This window comes from Aedes albopictus, chromosome 2 (assembly GCF_035046485.1).
Source record: "Aedes albopictus strain Foshan chromosome 2, AalbF5, whole genome shotgun sequence".
In the NCBI taxonomy this organism is placed as follows: Eukaryota; Metazoa; Arthropoda; class Insecta; order Diptera; family Culicidae; genus Aedes; species Aedes albopictus.
This window is the reverse complement of record NC_085137.1, coordinates 184237242-184255834: the sequence shown is the minus strand read 5'-3', so window position 1 is coordinate 184255834 and position 18593 is coordinate 184237242. Positions and strand designations below refer to the sequence as shown.

The window sequence follows — 18593 nt, the reverse complement described above, 5'->3', positions numbered from 1 at the left end:
TGTTCATTAGGAAACGGGGTGGATACGAAGAGGAGCGTAAAGAGCTTTTGCGTTGGAAGAAGGAGGAACAGAGAAAGATACGTCGTAGCATTAACGGTAGGTGATTGAAGTGGTAGGTTGGTAGAAGTGATTAAATGGTAAGATTATTTCCAGCCACTTTGAGGATGCGACATCGAGGCGATGGAGAGCCTGAGCTGGTAAGTTAAAGATATCTAGTAGTAGAGCTAAAGTGTAAGTAAAAATTTATGTTTTAGCTAAAAACCAGCAGTGATGAAGAGGACGAAGGTAGATCGCCTAAAGTTGACAAAGAAATGAACTCAATGTTGGAAATTAATCAAAAGACCAACGAACAAGCTTGGGCTGAAGTCGAGAAGATGTTCTGCACTGCTCCAAGTGCCACAGGGACATCAGGTATTTTCCAAAGGTTTACTTCTAGTAGGGGTGGTGGAACTGATAACGATGCCGGCGATGAGGTGATTGAAGAACGAGAGGAAGAAGGCGAGAGTACTCTTGAAGAAAACAATTTTGTACCGCTTAAAAAACTGATCGAGGAAATTCCCTCCGATGATGAGGATGCTCTTGAGAACATTAGAGAAAACTCAGATGAAACCTGTTTAAATACTCCGACGAGAAAGCTCATAGAAGAGATAGCATCTAATAACGATCAAGACGAATGCGACACAGAACCGTCATCATCTGAGTACCACGAGGCGTTGGAAAAACCAGCCGAATGTTCGGTGAAGATTCTGGAGTCGTTGTCATCAACCACCGGAAGTCCAAACTATGAATCCCCTGTCTCCTCTAGAAGCTGTGACACCGAGCCCAAAACGTTGATTGAAGAAATTGAACCATCTGAAGACGATGACGAAGAAGAAGAAGAAGAGCAACACTCTGAAGATAAGCCTGAAGTTTCAAAACCTCTCAGTAAGAACATGGAAAGGGTAATGTCCACTGAGAAGGAAGACGACACTCTGAATGTGCTGATCGAGAGCAACGAAGAAATATCAATCATCATGGAGTCCAAAGATGGAGAACTCATCAGTAAAGTTGAGTCTCGGCCACCATCGGTTGAGTGCAAGAAATACAAGGTAGTTTCCCAGGATGACTTGGATAACTCGGAATCAGAGCCAACGGACATTACGAATGTAGATCATGAATGCAAAAGTAGCAGCGTTTCTGTCACTTCTAGCACAGATTCATCGGACAGCGAGGACATGTTTGACAAAATCGTCCCGAATAAACACCCCAAACTGGCTACAAGCTATCGCCGCGATTCAACAACTTCTACGGACAGCGAGGATGAACTGGAACTCGACTCGAAAATTCCGATTAACTTGGAGAAGGAGAAGTCTATTGCACAATGTATTGACGAATACAAGAAGTTCTTCAGGGCAGCTAAAGTGTTGGACACGGATCCAGAAGATGAGCCGAGCGGTAAAATCGTTAGGCCTCATACCGCCAAGTCTAAGCGAACAGAGCCAGTTGTCTACGAAGGCGTACTGCAAAATATGGAGAAGAACTCCAACGAGACGAAAATTGAAGAAGCGAGGGCGGAGGCAAAGGAATCCAAGGAAAAGGTCATTGGTCGCCTGATTGAGCAGCAGAGCATGGTTGACATGAACTTGGAGGATCAGAAGATCTCAATCGGTGGACAGGAACATGACTTCAATGAATACAGATTGCAAGCTTTCAAGAAGGACCAGGAAAAGTTGCAATGTCTGATTGATCGAGTCACCGCTCAGAAGGATTTGTATAACGCGCACATTGACCAAATTCATGATCAGCTGGCAAACATCATGGAGGATTACGATCAAATTGGATTGAAGCTCAAGAAAGTTGACGACTTACTCGAAAATATCAAAGAAGAGCCAAAAGTTTCAGAAGTACCGTTACCCGAATCGGAAGAAGAAATCCCTGAGGAACTGGAAGAGGAACAGTCATCTGAACATGAACAAGAACTCACAGAAAATGACAACATTGCACTGCAAATTATCGAGAAGATCGTCGCTCAACCGGAGAAACCGGCTGACAAAGAACCGAAGTCCAACTCGGATAACTCTTCGGAGTCGTCATCCGCAGAAGAAGACTTTATGGATTTAATTCGCCCGGACCATAATTTGCTTGAAATTCTTTCTTCTCCAAAGCCTATACCCATTCTAGATCCGGAGCTTGTTCCAGACGCAGCTAATGAATTTCAACGAGATCCTGTTTATCAAAAGTTCATCGAGATTCAAGAAGAAATTGATAAACTCACCGAAGACGAGCTGTACAACATTGTTACGGAAGCAACAGAGGAGTTCTCTGAGGAAGCACACCCCCAACAGTGCTTGAACACTCAAGTCGATCAATATTGGAAGCAATACGACAACATTGAAGATTTCCGCAAGAACATCAACGTGGAATCACATCCCATCATTCAAAAGTTCCGTCAGTTTATCCGCTGTCACTGCGAGAATGAAAACCCCGGTGAAGCAAACTCCACTATCGATAATCTGGACAAGGTGTGTCGAAAGCTGGAGAGACGTCTTTCAAACCAGCTGTTCGATGAGTACTTGGAGTTTAGTCGTAGGGTGAGTATTGCTACGCTAGGAGGTGAATCCAGCGCCAACGAAATCGAGCTGATTGAAGTTGACGAAGAGGAGAAGGATGTTGGAGAGGAAATTGTGGAGAAGGTTGCTGCTTCGATTGAAGAAGAAGGGGAAGAAGGGGTTGCAGAGAAAGAGGTTATGAACGAAATCGTCGAGCAACGCGAAGAAAACGGTGATGATCCGAGTGTTGCTCAGGACATGGAAGATGTAGAATCTAAGCCTGTGGATAATAATGGGGCAGTTGACGATGCTGAAGAAACTAAAGATATGGACAACTGTGATTTTGAATAGGTTATTCAAGTGTTTATTTTGTCACAAAGTAGCGCCTTAATGTAATAAATGCACACGTTTTATGATGAATTGCGGAAAAACTTGTTTCTCCCTGTTGAGAAGGCCTGCCTTGAAAATTGTTCATCAATACTCAATGGTCACACATTTGGTTTTAAGGTATTCGTTCAGAGCTTCTTGACCTAGAAAGATTAAAAATTTAGTTAAAATCAACGCTAGCAGTTATCAAGATTTACCTAGGTCCTTTCCAAAGCCGCTCTGTTTAAACCCTCCAAAAGGAGCAGCAACGTCTGTCTTGTTATACGTGTTGACAAAGACGGTTCCAGCCTCAACTTTATCCGCAAACAGCATAGCTTTCCGGATATCTTTGGTGAATACTCCGCTTGCCAGTCCGTATTCCGTAGCATTTGCCCTCTGAACCAACGCATCAAAGTCACTACTGTGGAACTTCGAAATGACCATGATAGGTCCGAAGGATTCCTCCTTGGCGATGAACATGTGATCCTGAACATTGGTGAACACAGTCGGCTCGAAGAACCACCCTTTCATGTTTGGCACTCGTTTACCTCCATAGACGAGTTTCGCTCCTTCCTTAACTCCAATCTCGCAATACTCCATCAACTTGTCCATGTGAGATTTGTGGTTTTGTGGACCGTGAGCCGTTCCTCTATTCAGTGGGTCACCAATCGCCATAGTCTTGATGTTTTTCACTACCTTTCGCACGAATTCGTCGTGAATCTTATCCTCCACAAAAAGCCGTCCAGCAGCTATACAGTTTTCACCTTTGTTGAAGAACACAGAGGACATTCCCAATCGAACGGCTTTGTCCATGTCACAATCAGCGAAAATTATCAGCGGACTCTTTCCACCCAGCTCCATTGAACACTTCTTGATGTTCGATTCAGCACATGACGCCATAATTTTCTTTCCAATGGGTGTTGATCCAGTGAAGCCAAGCTTTCGTACCAAGGGGTGCTCGGAAATGGCTTGACCCGTGATTGATCCGGCTCCGGTAACTACGTTGATTACACCTGGTGGGAATCCAGCTTTCACCGAGAGTTCCGCAAACTTCAAGGCAGTCAGGGGACAAACCTGCGCAGGTTTGATTACTACAGTGTTGCCAGCGGCAATACAGGCAGCCATTTTCCACGAGAGCATCATGAGAGGATAATTCCAAGGGGTGATCAACCCACAGACTCCAATGGGTTCTCGCTTGGTGAAGGTAAGTACGTTGTTCGGTTTAGCTGGATTTACGGGAATTGTTGACCCTTCGATTTTGTCCGTCCAGCCAGCGTAATATCGCCATGCATCGATGGACATACCAACGTGAGTTTTCAGAGCCAACGTGTATACTGCTCCTGAGTCAACGGATTCTATGGTTGCCAGCTCTTCCTTGTACTGTTCCATAAGGTCAGCCAGTTTGTACATCATTTGTCCACGCTCTCTGGCAGACACCTGACTCCAAACGCCCTTAAAGGCATCATGAGCGCATCTTATGGCGTAGTCTACATCTGAAGCGGAAGCAGCTGCAACTCTACAGATTACTTGCTCCGTAGTAGGATTGATAATATCTAGGGTCTTTTTGTTCTCTGCGTCAATAAACCGTCCGTTTACAAACATCTGCACTGGAACGGAAATGGTCTTCTTATTCTCTCTCAACACTACGGATTCATAATCTGGCCCAGAACTTTCCTGGTTTGCGCCATTCCTTGTTCGGCTTATAACTTCATTCAAGAATTCCTGGAAGCTAGGAGCCATGAATAGGTTTTCATTCTCTAGCGGGATCTCCAGTGCATCTTTGACTTCTTCCACCAAGCGAACGACGTCCATCGAACCTGCCCCACAAGCGAAGAAGTCCGTTTCAGCTTCGATCTCAACCTTCAAAATAGACTTCCAAATGCCCTTTATAATCTCTTCCATCTCCACTTCTCGTTCGTTTAACTCCAATGGAACAACTTTTTTCCCGACTTGGGCGAACCATTGACTAGCCTGAATCATCTTACTTCCTTTCTTCACACGTTTAACTTTCACTAACTGCCCATCGGACCCAATGATAAAAATTCCTTCCCGATCCACATAAGCTGGACCTGCAGATCCCTTGAATTTCAAAGGTTTCGCGTTAGCCAACACCGCCGGCCCACATAGCGATGCTCCATGCAACCGTACGGGACATTCACTTCCATCCTCCGCAACGATCACCGCCAGTGCCCCAGGTACCGAGTCCAATCCCCTAATAAAATTGAAAATCCTCTTCGCCGATTGATTCAAGTTGATAAACTGATTCTCTTCTCGGAACAGCGCCGGGTCGTACGTTGCACCGATCTCCGTCTGCGTAATCTTCGGTGCCGTTCCGTCCGCAATCATATCCACAGCTTCCAGCATGGCCGTGACTCCTTCCGGGTACAAGAATCGCTTGTACAACGTATCCAGCGTATCGTCTCCCAACACCGGACACTGCCTCTGCAGCAGAATCGGTCCCGTATCCAGCCCATCGTCGGCCCAGAAGATCGAGAACCCAGCCGTATCGTCGCCTTCGATCAAAGTCCACGAGATGGCACTCGCACCACGGTGTCTGGGCAATATCGACGGATGGTAGCAAATGCTTCCGAACTTCGCCCCATCGATCACCTCCATAGGAATAAACTGACTACAGAACGGCAACACGTTCAAATTAGCGCCAACCGACCGGTACTTCTCCAGCACTTCCGGAATGGGAACGCCCTTGCGACGCCATGCCGAAATCTTGAAAACCGGAATGTTCAGCTGCCGAGCGGTTGTGGCGAGAATGTCCTCCCGACTTCCCTTGTCGGCAATGGTGAACACTCCGACCACCATGTGGTGATGCTCCAACAGAACTTCCAGCACTTCGGCTGCGAAATTACTCTGCCCGATAATGGCTATTTTTAGGTCTTCTGGCTGACCGCTACCGTTGAGCTGGAACGATAAGGCAGAGGAAGTTTGTTTGTTAGTCGACGTAACCTGTAGTCGCATGGGTTATGCAAAAAGGAATAATGATATGAGTGGCAAAGATCAAGCCAGGCCCCTTAGCTAGTAAATGATTGGGCACTTATCAGAAATGCAATTATTTAAAATGTTGATAACCAATTGAATTTGATAATTTTAGAATTATTTTCAAATGCTCTTCCAAAAACCATAGAATGTTCTATGTAGGGACGGGAATGTTCGATTAGTTCAACATCTTCTTAAGGACATGCTCACGATTTTGAGCGCAAACATCTCATTGAAACCAAAACCAGCACACCGTATCTTTTTATTTTAAGCTCACGGACTTTCTTCGAAAAATGTCAATGATATTCACGGTGAATATCATTTGGCATTTTTCAAAGATAGTCCGTGACATTTACCTTAAATATTCGAAAAATAGCGTTTTTTTCGTGACTTTCTTGTAGAACTTGCGGCTAGACCGCACATACCATATTCTCAAGTTCAGTTTATAAAATGAGCTGTAGGTGAATGAATTTAGATATGACGAAATGAAATTTTCAGCACTTAGAAATTTTAGCTTCTTAGATAAGTGAGCTGCTCGAAAGGTTGCTCCAAAACTCCTTCTATATTTCGCATTATATATACCCCAAGAGCTCTCTCAAAGATTCTCGTAGGAGAGGTTTCTGCATTAGTTCCTCCGTCGATTTCACTATCAAATCCTTCACATATTCCTCCACAAATTCCTTCTGAGATTACTTTAGGAATTTCTCAAAAGATCTCACCACAATTCTCCAACAATTCGTCAAGCAATTCTTCCTGCAATTTCTCCCAAATGTATTCCAGATATTTGTTCAGTAATTTGGTCATCCTCCAGAGATTTCAGGTGTTCTTCCGCAGATTTCTCCTGGAGTTCTTTCACACATTGTTCCACGAATTCTTTCAGGGATTTCTTGCAGATATTCATCCAGTAATTCTTAGAGAATTTATAAGGAAGGTTCACTAAACAACATAAATTGGAGATTCTATATTATTTATCCTGTGTAAACATCGCCATCACCAAAGCAAATTATGATTATTTCATTCGCAGTTTCATGAAACATTTCAAAAAGCAGATAGTCATGGTTTACGCAGCTATTGACGCTGCTTAGTTAATCCTCTTATTATTTTTCTCCAGGAATTTCTCTAGGAATTTACTTAGGTACTTCAAAACAAAAATCTTCTGAGATTCGTTCTGGAATATTTCCAAAAAAATTGTTCAGGAATACCATTGGAAATTCTACCACAAAGGCCTTTACTGCCGTGAATCGCAAGTCAGTCCCATATGTAAAAAGTAGGCATTGAGAAAATGGACTCTGAAAGTTTCAAAATTGATTTCTATCTAAAACTTCAAAAAATCACCATGAAACGAAAACATCTGCGATCATTATGAAACTTTCACAAACTTTTTGAAATGTGAGAACATAACTGTAAAAAATATAAAACTGGCTTAAACCTTGTTTGGTTTTGTACTGGAGGGTACAAAAGTTCGTGATGGGACTGACTTGCGATTACTTTTCATTATGGGACAATCCGACTTGGTGTTGTTTTTCAATTTTACTGAACAAACTATATATTTTTATTCACGTAGCTGAAAGATCATCCGAAGAAAGGTCGAAAACAATCATTAACTCAATTTTGACCAAATTGCATATGGGACTGACTTGCGATTCACGGCAGTTTAGTAGTATCTAAAAAGATTCAGACAATTCTTGCAATAGTTCCTCTAGAGAGGCTTTCAGAGATTCTTCCAGGAATTCTTATTCCCATCCGCAATTTCAAGAATTTCAAATTTCTCTAACTTTTTATAAATTATTCTAGAATTTTCTAAAAAGAAAAACACTTAAATGTTTCTAGAAATTCTAATATTCTAATGGCTATTTCATAAGGAAATGTTCTAGAGAATTTTCCAAAAATTTCCCCGCAGATTGCTCCGGGAATTATTCCAGAGTTTTTTTTTTTTTTTTGAGATCTTTCAGTGTGGAAATTCGTCCAGAGAATCTTTCTGGGTTTATTACAGCGGCTTACCCGAGAATTCAAACAGAGCTTGCACTATTTATTCGTCCAGAAGCATCTCGAAAGCATCATCTGTAGAACTTTCGCCAAAGCTTTCTCCAGGAATTCATCCTAGCCTACCATTAGTAGTTAATCCTAAGTTCTTCTAGGACTTTATGTAGAGATACCTTCAGGTAAATAAAGCTTTTTTGCAAAAATACCGCCAGAAATTCTTTCACAGATTCTATTAGGAATTGGTTCAAAGTTTCACAAGAATTCTTTAGATATTGCTCCTTCAGAGATCCCTTCAAGAATTCTCCAAAGATTGTCCCGCAAACAAGCGGAAGTTTCTCAAATTCCTCATTCAGATATTGCTCCAGAAGTTTTAGGAGTTCATGCAGGTTTTCCTCTTTTCACCAGAGTTTTCACTAGGTAGTCTATCAGGCGTCCTTCCAAAGAGTCCTTCATGAATTCTTCAAGAGATTATTCCATGAATTCTATCAGGGATTCCTCTAGAATTTCTTGTATCTATTCAATCAGTAATTGTCATGGCTATTATCCAATTATTCCATTTCGCCAGGTATTCTTCTAGGAAATTCATCATACAAAATCAAGGATTTTCATTTTCCTAAGAATTATTTCAAAACAATTTTTCTAACATCTATATCTATATCTATATATATATATATATATATATATATATATATATATATATATATATATATATATATATATATATATATATATATATATATATATATATATATATATATATATATATATATATATATATATATATAAATGTAGTGGCATACGTGGGACCGCGCATAACTTGCGAACGGAAGGTCCGATTTTGGTCGTCTTAGTTTTGTTCTGTTAGTTTTCACCCAAGGAAGGTTTATGACGCAAAAAAACATGGAAAAATTGAGTTTTTGAAAATCGATCTCCCATACATTTTGTGACCGGGGACTTGGTCTTGGCTAGAAACTTGAAACGTCAAAAAACGCAGTAGGCAAGACAAAGTTTGCCGGGTACAGCTAGTTTTCTATAAATTCCTTCACAGTTTCCTTTAAAAAATGCTTAAAAATTATTCAATTTTTTTTCAGATATTTTAATGGATATCTCTCAAAAACTGTTCCTGAGAATCCTTCAGAAGTTCCCCCCAAGGTTGCTGCTTGAATTCTTTCAGAGTTCCTTAACAGGTGTTTTTGAGAACTTCCTCCTTCTGAAATTCTTCTGGGAATTCCACAGCATTTCCTTTACGATTTCCTCCATGAAATTCTTTGAAGTTTCTTCTTGAAAATCTTTCAAGTATTCTTGGTCCAAATTGTTTGCAGAGGTTTTTTTTTTTTCATTTCAAGAATTCAACTATTCCTCCAGAGATTCTACTGATAATCCCATTTGAAATTCCTCTATGAGTTGTGGGACTCAGAAATTCTTTCCGAAGCCATTTTTGGAATTTCGGGCATCATTCCAGTGATTTTTCCAGGAATTCATTTAGAGACTCGTCCTGGAATTCTTCTTGCAGATATTCCTTCAGAAGTTCTTCTATAAAGATTCACCCAGTAATTCTCCAAAGTATCTTCCAATATCTCATTTCACAATTTCCTCCAGGAATGCATGCGGATACTTCTGTAGATTTATTTATATAGTCTCTCAGTAAGGGATTTCTTCACATATACGCCATAAGGAGTTTCTTCGGAGATTCCCCCAGGAAGACTTCGTTTAGTGGTTTACTAGAAATTCATCCACAGATTACAGGAAACCAAGAATTCTATCAGAAAAAATCTACTAAATCTGGAACGAAACACTAGAGAAACTTTAGCAGAAATTTTGGAAGAATATCTGAAGTAACACCTGTGCAAACTCATGAAGCCATTCTTGAAATAATTTTTGGGATAAGATTTTTTGGAGATATTCCTGATTGCAGCTCTTGAAAAAATCCTGGTGAAATCTTGTCGGAAACTCTTGCATGATTTCGTGGTGGAATCTATGAAGAGATAGCTGGAAAAAATCCTGGACGAATTTCTTGAGAAACTTGAGATAGAGTTCAAGGTGAAACCTCTGTAGAAATTCTTGGAGTAATCTCCGAAAGAGTTCTATAAGAAGTATCTAGAAGAGCTCTTGGAAGTTTTTCTGGAATGACACCTGGAAGTAAGAACTCTGGATGAATACATGAAGGTATTTCTAAAGGGTTTGTATTGGATTTTTTCTTGTCAGAATCTCGGGATCAGATTCTAGAGGAACCTCTGGAGGAACTCCAGACCTAGAGGTATCAGAACATCGGCGATTTACTTTTCGGGAATATCGTGAAAAAAATCTGGGAGGAATCTCTAGTAATGTTTTCAAACGTCAATACGCCTACGCGTCGTCACCCAGTCTGATGAGAGTTCGCTTTCGGCGTCATGTTTTTGTTTCGACGATGTCCCTGCTTGGGAGGAATCCCTGGAGGAATCGTGGTAAGAGTTTCTGGAAAATTCCCCGAAGGAGTCCCAGCAGAAAACTCTGGAGAAGTCCTTGCAGGAATCTCGGAATCTTTGAAAGCAACTCAAAGAAATTCCTGGAAAGAACCCTTGGAACATTCGCGGAAAGATTCCCTGGAAGAATCGCAGGGGAAATACTTTGAAGAACCTCTGAAAAAATCCTGGAAGGAACCCTAGATAAGCCTTGGAGGATTCTGAAAATAAAATAAAAATATTGCAAGAATCCCAGGAAAAATCTAGAAGGAATCACAGTAGACATCCTAACAGGAATCTCTGGAGAAGTCCTTAGAGGTTTTTCGGAAACAATCCCTGAAGAAATCTCTGGAATTATCTTGGGAGTTACTGCTGAAGGAATCTCAGATGGAATCTAGAGGAATACCAGGAAGTATTTCAAAGAAAGACTGATAAAATACCAGAAGTAATCTCGTGAGAAATCCTGGGCAGAAACCTTGGAGGAGTACCGAATGTTACCCCAGGAAAAACCATAGTAGGAATCATTGTATGAATCCCAGGATGAATTCCTGAGAGGGATCGCTAGATTAACCGCAGGTGGAATTTGGGGTTCAAAACCGGGTGGAACTGTTGGAGAAATCTGTTGGGGTATTTCGGAAAAAGTTTTTAAAGGAATCACTAGAAAAATTCCGGGGAAAATCTTTGGAAGAATCTCAAAAATAATCCCTGGATAAGTTCTGGGAAGCAATCCCTGAAAAAATCCGAGAAGAAATCCTTGGAAAAGTTTTAGATACCTTGAAGAATGTCTGCATCCAGCAAGGATTCCCTAGAGAAATCCCGTGAGGAATGCTTGAAGGTTATTCGTGAGGAATCTCTGGAGTAGTTCTTTTAAGTAATCCGGAAACATTCCCTGAAAAAAAATCTGGAATAATCCTGAAAGTTAACTGTGAAGGATACTCGAAAGAAATGCAGAAGGAATCCCGAAAGAAACCATGGGATAGTGTGTTATTTTCTGAAATATTATAAATCTCAGATGTAATGATACATCTGTATCAAAAAGGAGTCGAAAACTTTAGAGCTGTTGAATTACTTTGCTTATCTTTAACTGTCCAAAATATCGCCTAGTTAATCCTGATTTAATACCGACCATCTGAAGAAATACCTGCAGGATAGACTGTCCCAAAAAAATCGAAGATCGAAAAGTCAAGGTGCTCAACCCTTAAATGAAAGATATGCATATTTGAAGCATTTTTGTAGAACATTTCGATTTTCTAAAAAATCATTTAGAGGTTCCGCCAGGGCGATTTTTGAAAAATGGCCTTTTCTCATGAAAAGTTTAAAAAAAATCATTTTTTCGTAATATGTTTTCAATTTTTGATTTTTTTCAATATTATTCTTTTTTTGTATGGACCTCTAGGCATTCTAGAAGGGGATAACTTTTTGAAATATTGTATTTATATTGACGGCAGAACCGTTTTTGTGCTAATAAAAAGACTATTTTTTGAGAATGTTTCATCTAAATTTGAGACACGATTTTTTTTTATTTTCAACCATGAGAAGTTTATCTGGTAGTACTATTTGTATGCGTAATTTCTCTAAAAAAAGATTTAAAACTAGCTGTACCCTGCAAACTTTTGTTGAATTCGTTTTTGAACCTGGGTTGGAACTGGATCGGTGGAAAATGTGTAAACAAACAAACGTCAAACAAATTTTAGTACAAGCAAACCTTGAGTCGGGTTGATGTTGCAACTGTGATCTGATCCAGTTCCAACCCAGGTTGGAACTGAATCAAAAACGAAAACGACATTTGTCTTGCCTACTGCGTTTTTTGACGTTTCAAGTTTCTAGCCAAGTCCAAGTCTCCGGTGGAAGAGGTATAGAAAATCGATTTTCGAAAACTCTCAATTTGTTCATGTTTTAGACCTCATAAACCTTGCTTGGGTGAAAACTAACAGAACAAAACTAAGACGAGCAAAATCGAACCTTCCGTTCGCAAGTTATGCGCGGTCCCACGTATGCCACTGCATTTTTATATATATATATAAGATAGATTAGGGGGATTCACTTAACAGCGTAAACTGATTTAACTGATTAAATGTCGCGATCACCAAGGCAATCTTTGATTATTTCATTCGCAAAATCATGAAACATTTCAAATAAGCAGAAAATCATGGCTTACGCAGCAATTTAATCTGTTTAGTGAGTACCCATATTGTAAGGTCTTTGTGACACTCCAATGTACGTATACAAAAAGAAGTTAGGCTTAAAAATACAGCTTTCCTTATTGGATGGTCAAGCTAGTTTAAACATGGATCTTTTATTCTGGGTGATTGGCAGTAGATTCATGAAGAGCTTTTATCTGAATAATTTACAACAATGACAGGTAGCAACGCATTGATTTCGATATTATGTTGTGGAATTCTCGACTATTACACCCCTTTTCTGGAGTAGCAAAAAACATTTCATGCAGAGATAACATAATAGTGATGGAATTAATAAAAAATAACTAAGTTAAGTCAAGACTGATTTAAAAAAAAAACATAGAAAATAATAAAAAAAATAATAGGCTTTTGAGGAAATACGCGATCTTATGAATCTTAAACGTTTATTTCTTTGATGAATTGAACTAATATTTTGACACGAAATTGCAAATATGCTGAATTTTGCATATACGAAATACAAATGCTGTCTGATCACAAGCTAAGGCACGACAGGACAACGAAAATGCGTCAAAGTTATCGGACAACGGCAGTCTTTTGATTTACACATTTTCAGTTTTGCACTTACACCCACACATGTGATCAGAAATGTTTTGTATTTCTTGTACGCAAAATTCTTCATCGTGATTTTTCTGAAGTTTTGTGCATGAAATGGTCGTTCCTGTTTTAGAAAAGTAGTCGAGAATTCTACGACGTAATCTCAACTAAATGCGTTGCTACCAGTAACCACGATATCCGCCATATTTGTAGTTATTCAGATAAAAGCTTTTCTTGAATCTACTGCCAACCAACCGAGAATAAAAGATCCATATTTAAACTAGCTTGAACATCCAACAAGGAAAGTTTTTTTTAACTTCTTTTTATATACGAACATTTGGAGTGTCACAAAGACCTTACAATATTAAAATACCTATACAAAGTTTTGGAAAAAAATGAAATATTGTCCATTTACTAAAATCCTAATATCTCAGCTTCTAGACAAGATATTTTCAAAATTTTTTCAGAGAAGTGACGCATACAAATAGTACTATTAGATAAAAATTTCAAAATTGAAAATAAAAAATCGTGCATGTATTTTTTTTTCTCAAATTTAGATGACAAATTCTCAAAAAATAGTCTTTTTATCAACATAAAAACGATTCTGCAGTCATATAAATACAATATTTCACAAACTTATCCCGTTCAAGAATGCTTAGAGGTCCATAGAAAAATAGAAAAATATTAAAAAAATTCAGAAGTTAAAAAAATATTACGAAAAAATGATTTTTTTGAGACTTTTCATGAAAAAAGGCCATTTTTTTTCAAAAATCGCCCTGGCGGAACCTCTAAATGTTTTTTTTAGGAAATCGAAATATTCTACAAAAATGCTTCAAATATGCACATCTTTCATTTAAGGGTTAAGCACCCTGACTTTTCAAACATCGATTTTTTTGGGACAGTCTACTGCAGGAGCTCCTTGAAAACTACTTGCAAGAATCATTGAATGAGTCCCAGCATGAGTACTCGGAGAAATCTCGGAGAAATTCCTGGAAGTATTCCAAAATAACGCTCCAAATATATCTCAGAAATAATCCCTGGAGGAATACCAAAGGTAATCCCGGGAAAAGTTTTAGTGGGAATTTTTGTTTATGTCGTAGGATGATTTCTTAAAAGGTATCTCTGGAATTTCTGGAGGAATCCAGAAAAAAAATAGTAAAAGTCTGGAAAGAAATCATTATAGAAAATCTTCTAGATATCCCGGGTAAAATCATTCTATGAATCCCGAGTTGAAAGCTTGGAGAAATCGGTTTGGAAAGCCTCCAAGAATGTCTTTAAAAATCTCAGAAGAAATTCTTTGATAAATTTGGAAAAGGGTTTCTGAAATAATCCCCAGAAGAGTCGCGTGAGAATTTGAATGAAGAAGCGCAGAAGGAACGTCTATATCTATCACCGGAGAAGTCCTGGAGGAAATCCCAGAAGAAATTTGAGATGAAATATCTCGATGTATCCAGAAAAGATTCCTTATAAAAACCTCAGGGGAAATACTTGGAAGAGGTTTGAGGGTTATCCCTTAGGAGGAACCAGGTGTTTCTGCAATTATTCTGGAAAAATCTCCTGAAAAAAATCTTTGGAATATTCCTGGAAGTTATCCTTTGGAAAAATCGCGGTAGGATTCCTTGAAGGAATCCCAGGAGAAATCCTTTAAGGTATCGCGGAAGGAATAAAGGGTGATACGGTCAAAATTTGGTCAAATATTTTTTTTCATAACTTTAGACTGCGTACACCAAAACAGCTAATTTTTGGACCAGTAATGCTACATTATATGTAGCTTATACCATAAAATTTTCATCAAAATCGATTAAGTAATGGTTGATATATAGATAAAAACATCGACCTACCTTTTTAAAATTTTGTACAAAGGCGCTCCATAGTAAATTTTCGGAAATTTAAGGTCAGTAAAGCACAATTTTGATCATAGAACTACCAATACTGCTCCGATTTTTATCAAAATTTTACATTTTAATACTATTATGTAAATATGTTCTTAGTAAAATTTTGAGCCATTTTGTATGAATACTTTCAAAGTTGTAGCAGTTTGAATATGAAAAAAACTGACCGGGTGCCACTTAAGCAAATATAACTTTGTAACTGCTGGATCAAATTGAATGAAATTTTTACATTACATATTGATATGCATACTTCACATACAAAAAAATTTTCATTGAAATCGGTTAAGTATCTCTGGCTCTATAAATAAAACAGTAAAAATGTGTGAATCCTCTTTGCACAAATTTTTAAAATTGCAGATCTCAGGGTTCAACAATATCTCCGCAAATACTAGACAGATTTTGATGAAAATTTTATGGTACAAGCTACATATAATGTACAATTACTGATCCAAAAATCAGATGTTTTGGTGTACGCAATCTAAAGTTATGAAAAAAATTATGTGACCAAAATTTGACTTGACTTGACAAAATTTGACAAAATTTGACCACCTAAACAAATATAACTTTTTAACGGCTGGATCAAATTGAATGAAATTTTTACACAACATTTTGATATGTGTACTTTACATACAGAAAAATTTTCATTGAAATTGGTTCAGTATTTCTGGATCTATAAATAAAAGAGTAAAAATGTGTTCTTATTTTTTAATCCTCTTTGTACAAAATTTTAAAATTGCAGTTTTCAGGATTCACAATATCTCCGCAAATACTAAACCGATTTTGATGAAAATTTATGGTATAAGCTACATATAAAGTACCATTACTGGTCCAAAATTCAGCTGTTTTGGTGACCTCAGTTTCAAGTTATGAAACAAATTGTTTGACCAAATTTTGACCGTATCACCCTTTATCTGGATGAGTTCCTGGAAATATTCCGGAAACATTGAAGAAATTTCGGGAGAAGTCAAGGGAGAAATTCTAGAATCCCGAAATTATTCACGAGAGAAATTCTTTGAGAAATCCTAGAAGGAATCACTGAAGTTACCCTGGAAGGAATGCATAGAGGAATTTCTAGAAAAAAAACCCTCGGAGGAATACTGAAAGTAATCCCGGAAAATACCCAAGTAATAATCAGCATGCCTTGAAGGTTTATTCATGTTTTATCCTGGTTTTATACGAGCATGTCAACAAGCTAGTTGTTCTAAATTAGTTTTATATGGTAGATTTTTACTTTGGCGTTCCATTAAACTATCATATAACTTCTGCTATAAACATCTTCATTTAAAGACTTGCAAGTAGACATGAATTGGTTTTATCACTTATTATATACCATTTCAATAAAACTTGCATTTGCGGTTGTTGTCGGAGAGATATTTTTTGTAAACAAATACACAAAACTGTGAGGCAATGCATAAAACCAACAAAAGATTTCGTGGCCGTAACATAAACCAAAAAATGCTGTGATAAAACCGCTAGTTCTATCATGAGCTCAGTTATGACTACCTCAGGAGGGTTAGCCCTATTGGAGGAATCATCAGGAACACAGAGTTTTATCAGAAAAATATGTCGCCTAGCCGGGATAATTTATGTAAATACAGAAAAGTTATTACTCAATTTTATGATTTCACGTACAGCTGAAGATCAAATTAAACCATACAACACTTTTCCATCATTTTATTGTGTCAGAAAAATTACATAATGTCTTTCAAACTCCGCTGTGTTGAAAAAAATTCCACCGAGTAAATTAAATGCATATAACTTCCAAATTATGCATAGTTTGTGTGGCGCACTTAGTTTTTGTCATTATCACAGTCACATTCACCAACAATTTTCCGTGGCATGTCTCCTGACACGTATTCAATAGGAAAACAAATCTGAATTCCATATCTGCATCTTTCCAATTGATGGCTGGATAAACAACCAAGCATAATTTATTCTGACGATCGAACATTGAGAGTGAAAAATAATCAAAACAATTATTTGACAAGTCAGAAGATGGTTTTATTTAGAAGATTGATAAAACTATGATACAACCCGAAATCCTAAGCCGGTTTGCATACGAAGTCCTGTAGACCCTAATAAGACTGGGCCAACTAGCCAGAACGTGGGCTTATTGAAGCATACAAGAACTCGAGAGCATTTTCAAGTCGGCATCAATGGTTTTATGTTTAGGATTTTTTGAATCGCTAAAAAACTTCGATAAAATTAAAATTGTTACTTGGGATATCATATTGGGAATCTTTGCATGAATCGCAGAATTGATTCCTAAAATGAATCTTTGGGATAACTCCAGGCTGAATTTCAAAAATGAACCAGTGTGAAATTTCTGGAATAATTCATGGAGGTATTTTGGCAATGCTGCTGAAATAATCACTGGAGAAATTTAAGTGTAGAATTAGCTATAAGTTAAAATACACATAAATATAAACAAAAAAAAAAAAAAACTGGAGAAATTCGTTTAGATATTATTGGTAACATCCCAGATAGAAAGCTTGGAGGAATTGATTTTGAAAGCCTCCAAGAATTCCTAAATAAATTCAAGGAAAAGTTCCTAAAGAAATCCTGGAAGATTCGCAGGATGATTTCGTGGAAAAATCGTAGAAGTAATTCCTCGATCAACCACTGGAGACTCTCCTGGAAGTAAACCCTGAAGAAATCCCATGAAGAACTTTGGGGAGTTTCCTCGGAAGATCTCCCTGAAGGAACCCCGGGATAACTTCCAGGATAAATCAGTGAGGAATTTTTGGAGTAGTACCTGGAAATATTATGAAAAAAAATCCCTCAAGATATTGAAGGAATTCCTGGAAAAATCCGTGAAGAAACTCCGGAAAACGAAACTGAGTAGAAATTTTGGGAGGAAAACTTGAAGGAGGTTAAGGAAAATCCCTGGGAAATTTCGTGATAAAAGCCGAAGGCAATCTCCGGAGGAACCCCGGGAAGCACCTCTAAACGATCCTTATTTTTCTTCTTCTTTATGACTCTACGTTCCCACTGAAACTTGGCATGCCTCTTTTCAACTTTGATTTTCTGAGCACTTCCGCTGTTATTGATTGAAGGGCTTTCTTTGCCTGTCATTGCATGAATTTGTATATTGTGAGTCGAGAAAAGTTATGCCTATGTTGAGAAATGTAATGTCCAATAAACGCTCAATAAATTACAAGTTTCCGCTGATTTTTTCTTTTTCCTGGCAGACAGAGCATGCTAGTCAGAATAATTTCTATCCACAATTCCACAGTTCAACTTCGTCGTTCGTACATCGTCTGTAGGCAAAATTATACTCTATACCCAAGGATGTCATAAACATTTCCATATCTAAAACATCCTTTACCGAGCAGAAATCGAACCCGTCACTATCAGCGTCTTGTTAAATACACGAGCGTTCTCCATTTCAGCTACATATATGGGCTCTAGCGATCACAAAAATTGTAACTTCCACTACATTTATTGCAATTCAATCCAATACTAACATATCCATTTGTCTTTACACCGTTGCATTCACTTCCAGAACTCATGATCAATCCGATTTCGCTTCAAACTGTACACAAAAATCACGTCTCCCACAATTTTCACTTCATTCCCCCTGCACCGTTCACGAAAGACTGATTTAATTCACTGGTGGACGATGGAAGTTGAGTAAGTCGACTGATCTACTAACCT

The 18593-nt window shown here is 38.3% G+C and overlaps 2 protein-coding genes across 2 annotated transcripts in view; one reads left to right on the top strand and one right to left on the bottom strand.

The window, feature by feature from the left end:
* The window catches only part of LOC115258593 (dynein axonemal assembly factor 1 homolog), a 12512-nt gene extending 9564 nt beyond the window's left edge, over nt 1–2948 (top strand). The window contains exons 8-10 of the mRNA XM_029858848.2: nt 11–96; nt 154–197; nt 255–2948. Coding sequence (XP_029714708.1) covers nt 11–96; nt 154–197; nt 255–2879 — 2755 coding nt within the window. The 3' untranslated portion in view covers nt 2880–2948. The remainder of the gene's footprint in view (nt 1–10; nt 97–153; nt 198–254) is intronic.
* LOC115258594 (cytosolic 10-formyltetrahydrofolate dehydrogenase) lies at nt 2888–18593 on the bottom strand. Its single transcript, XM_029858849.2, has 3 exons — nt 18404–18593; nt 3113–5810; nt 2888–3058 (listed from the first exon to the last, which is right to left on the bottom strand). The coding sequence occupies exons 1-3, from the start codon at nt 18446–18448 to the stop codon at nt 3003–3005; spliced, it is 2799 nt and encodes a 932-aa protein (XP_029714709.1). The 5' UTR covers nt 18449–18593; the 3' UTR covers nt 2888–3002.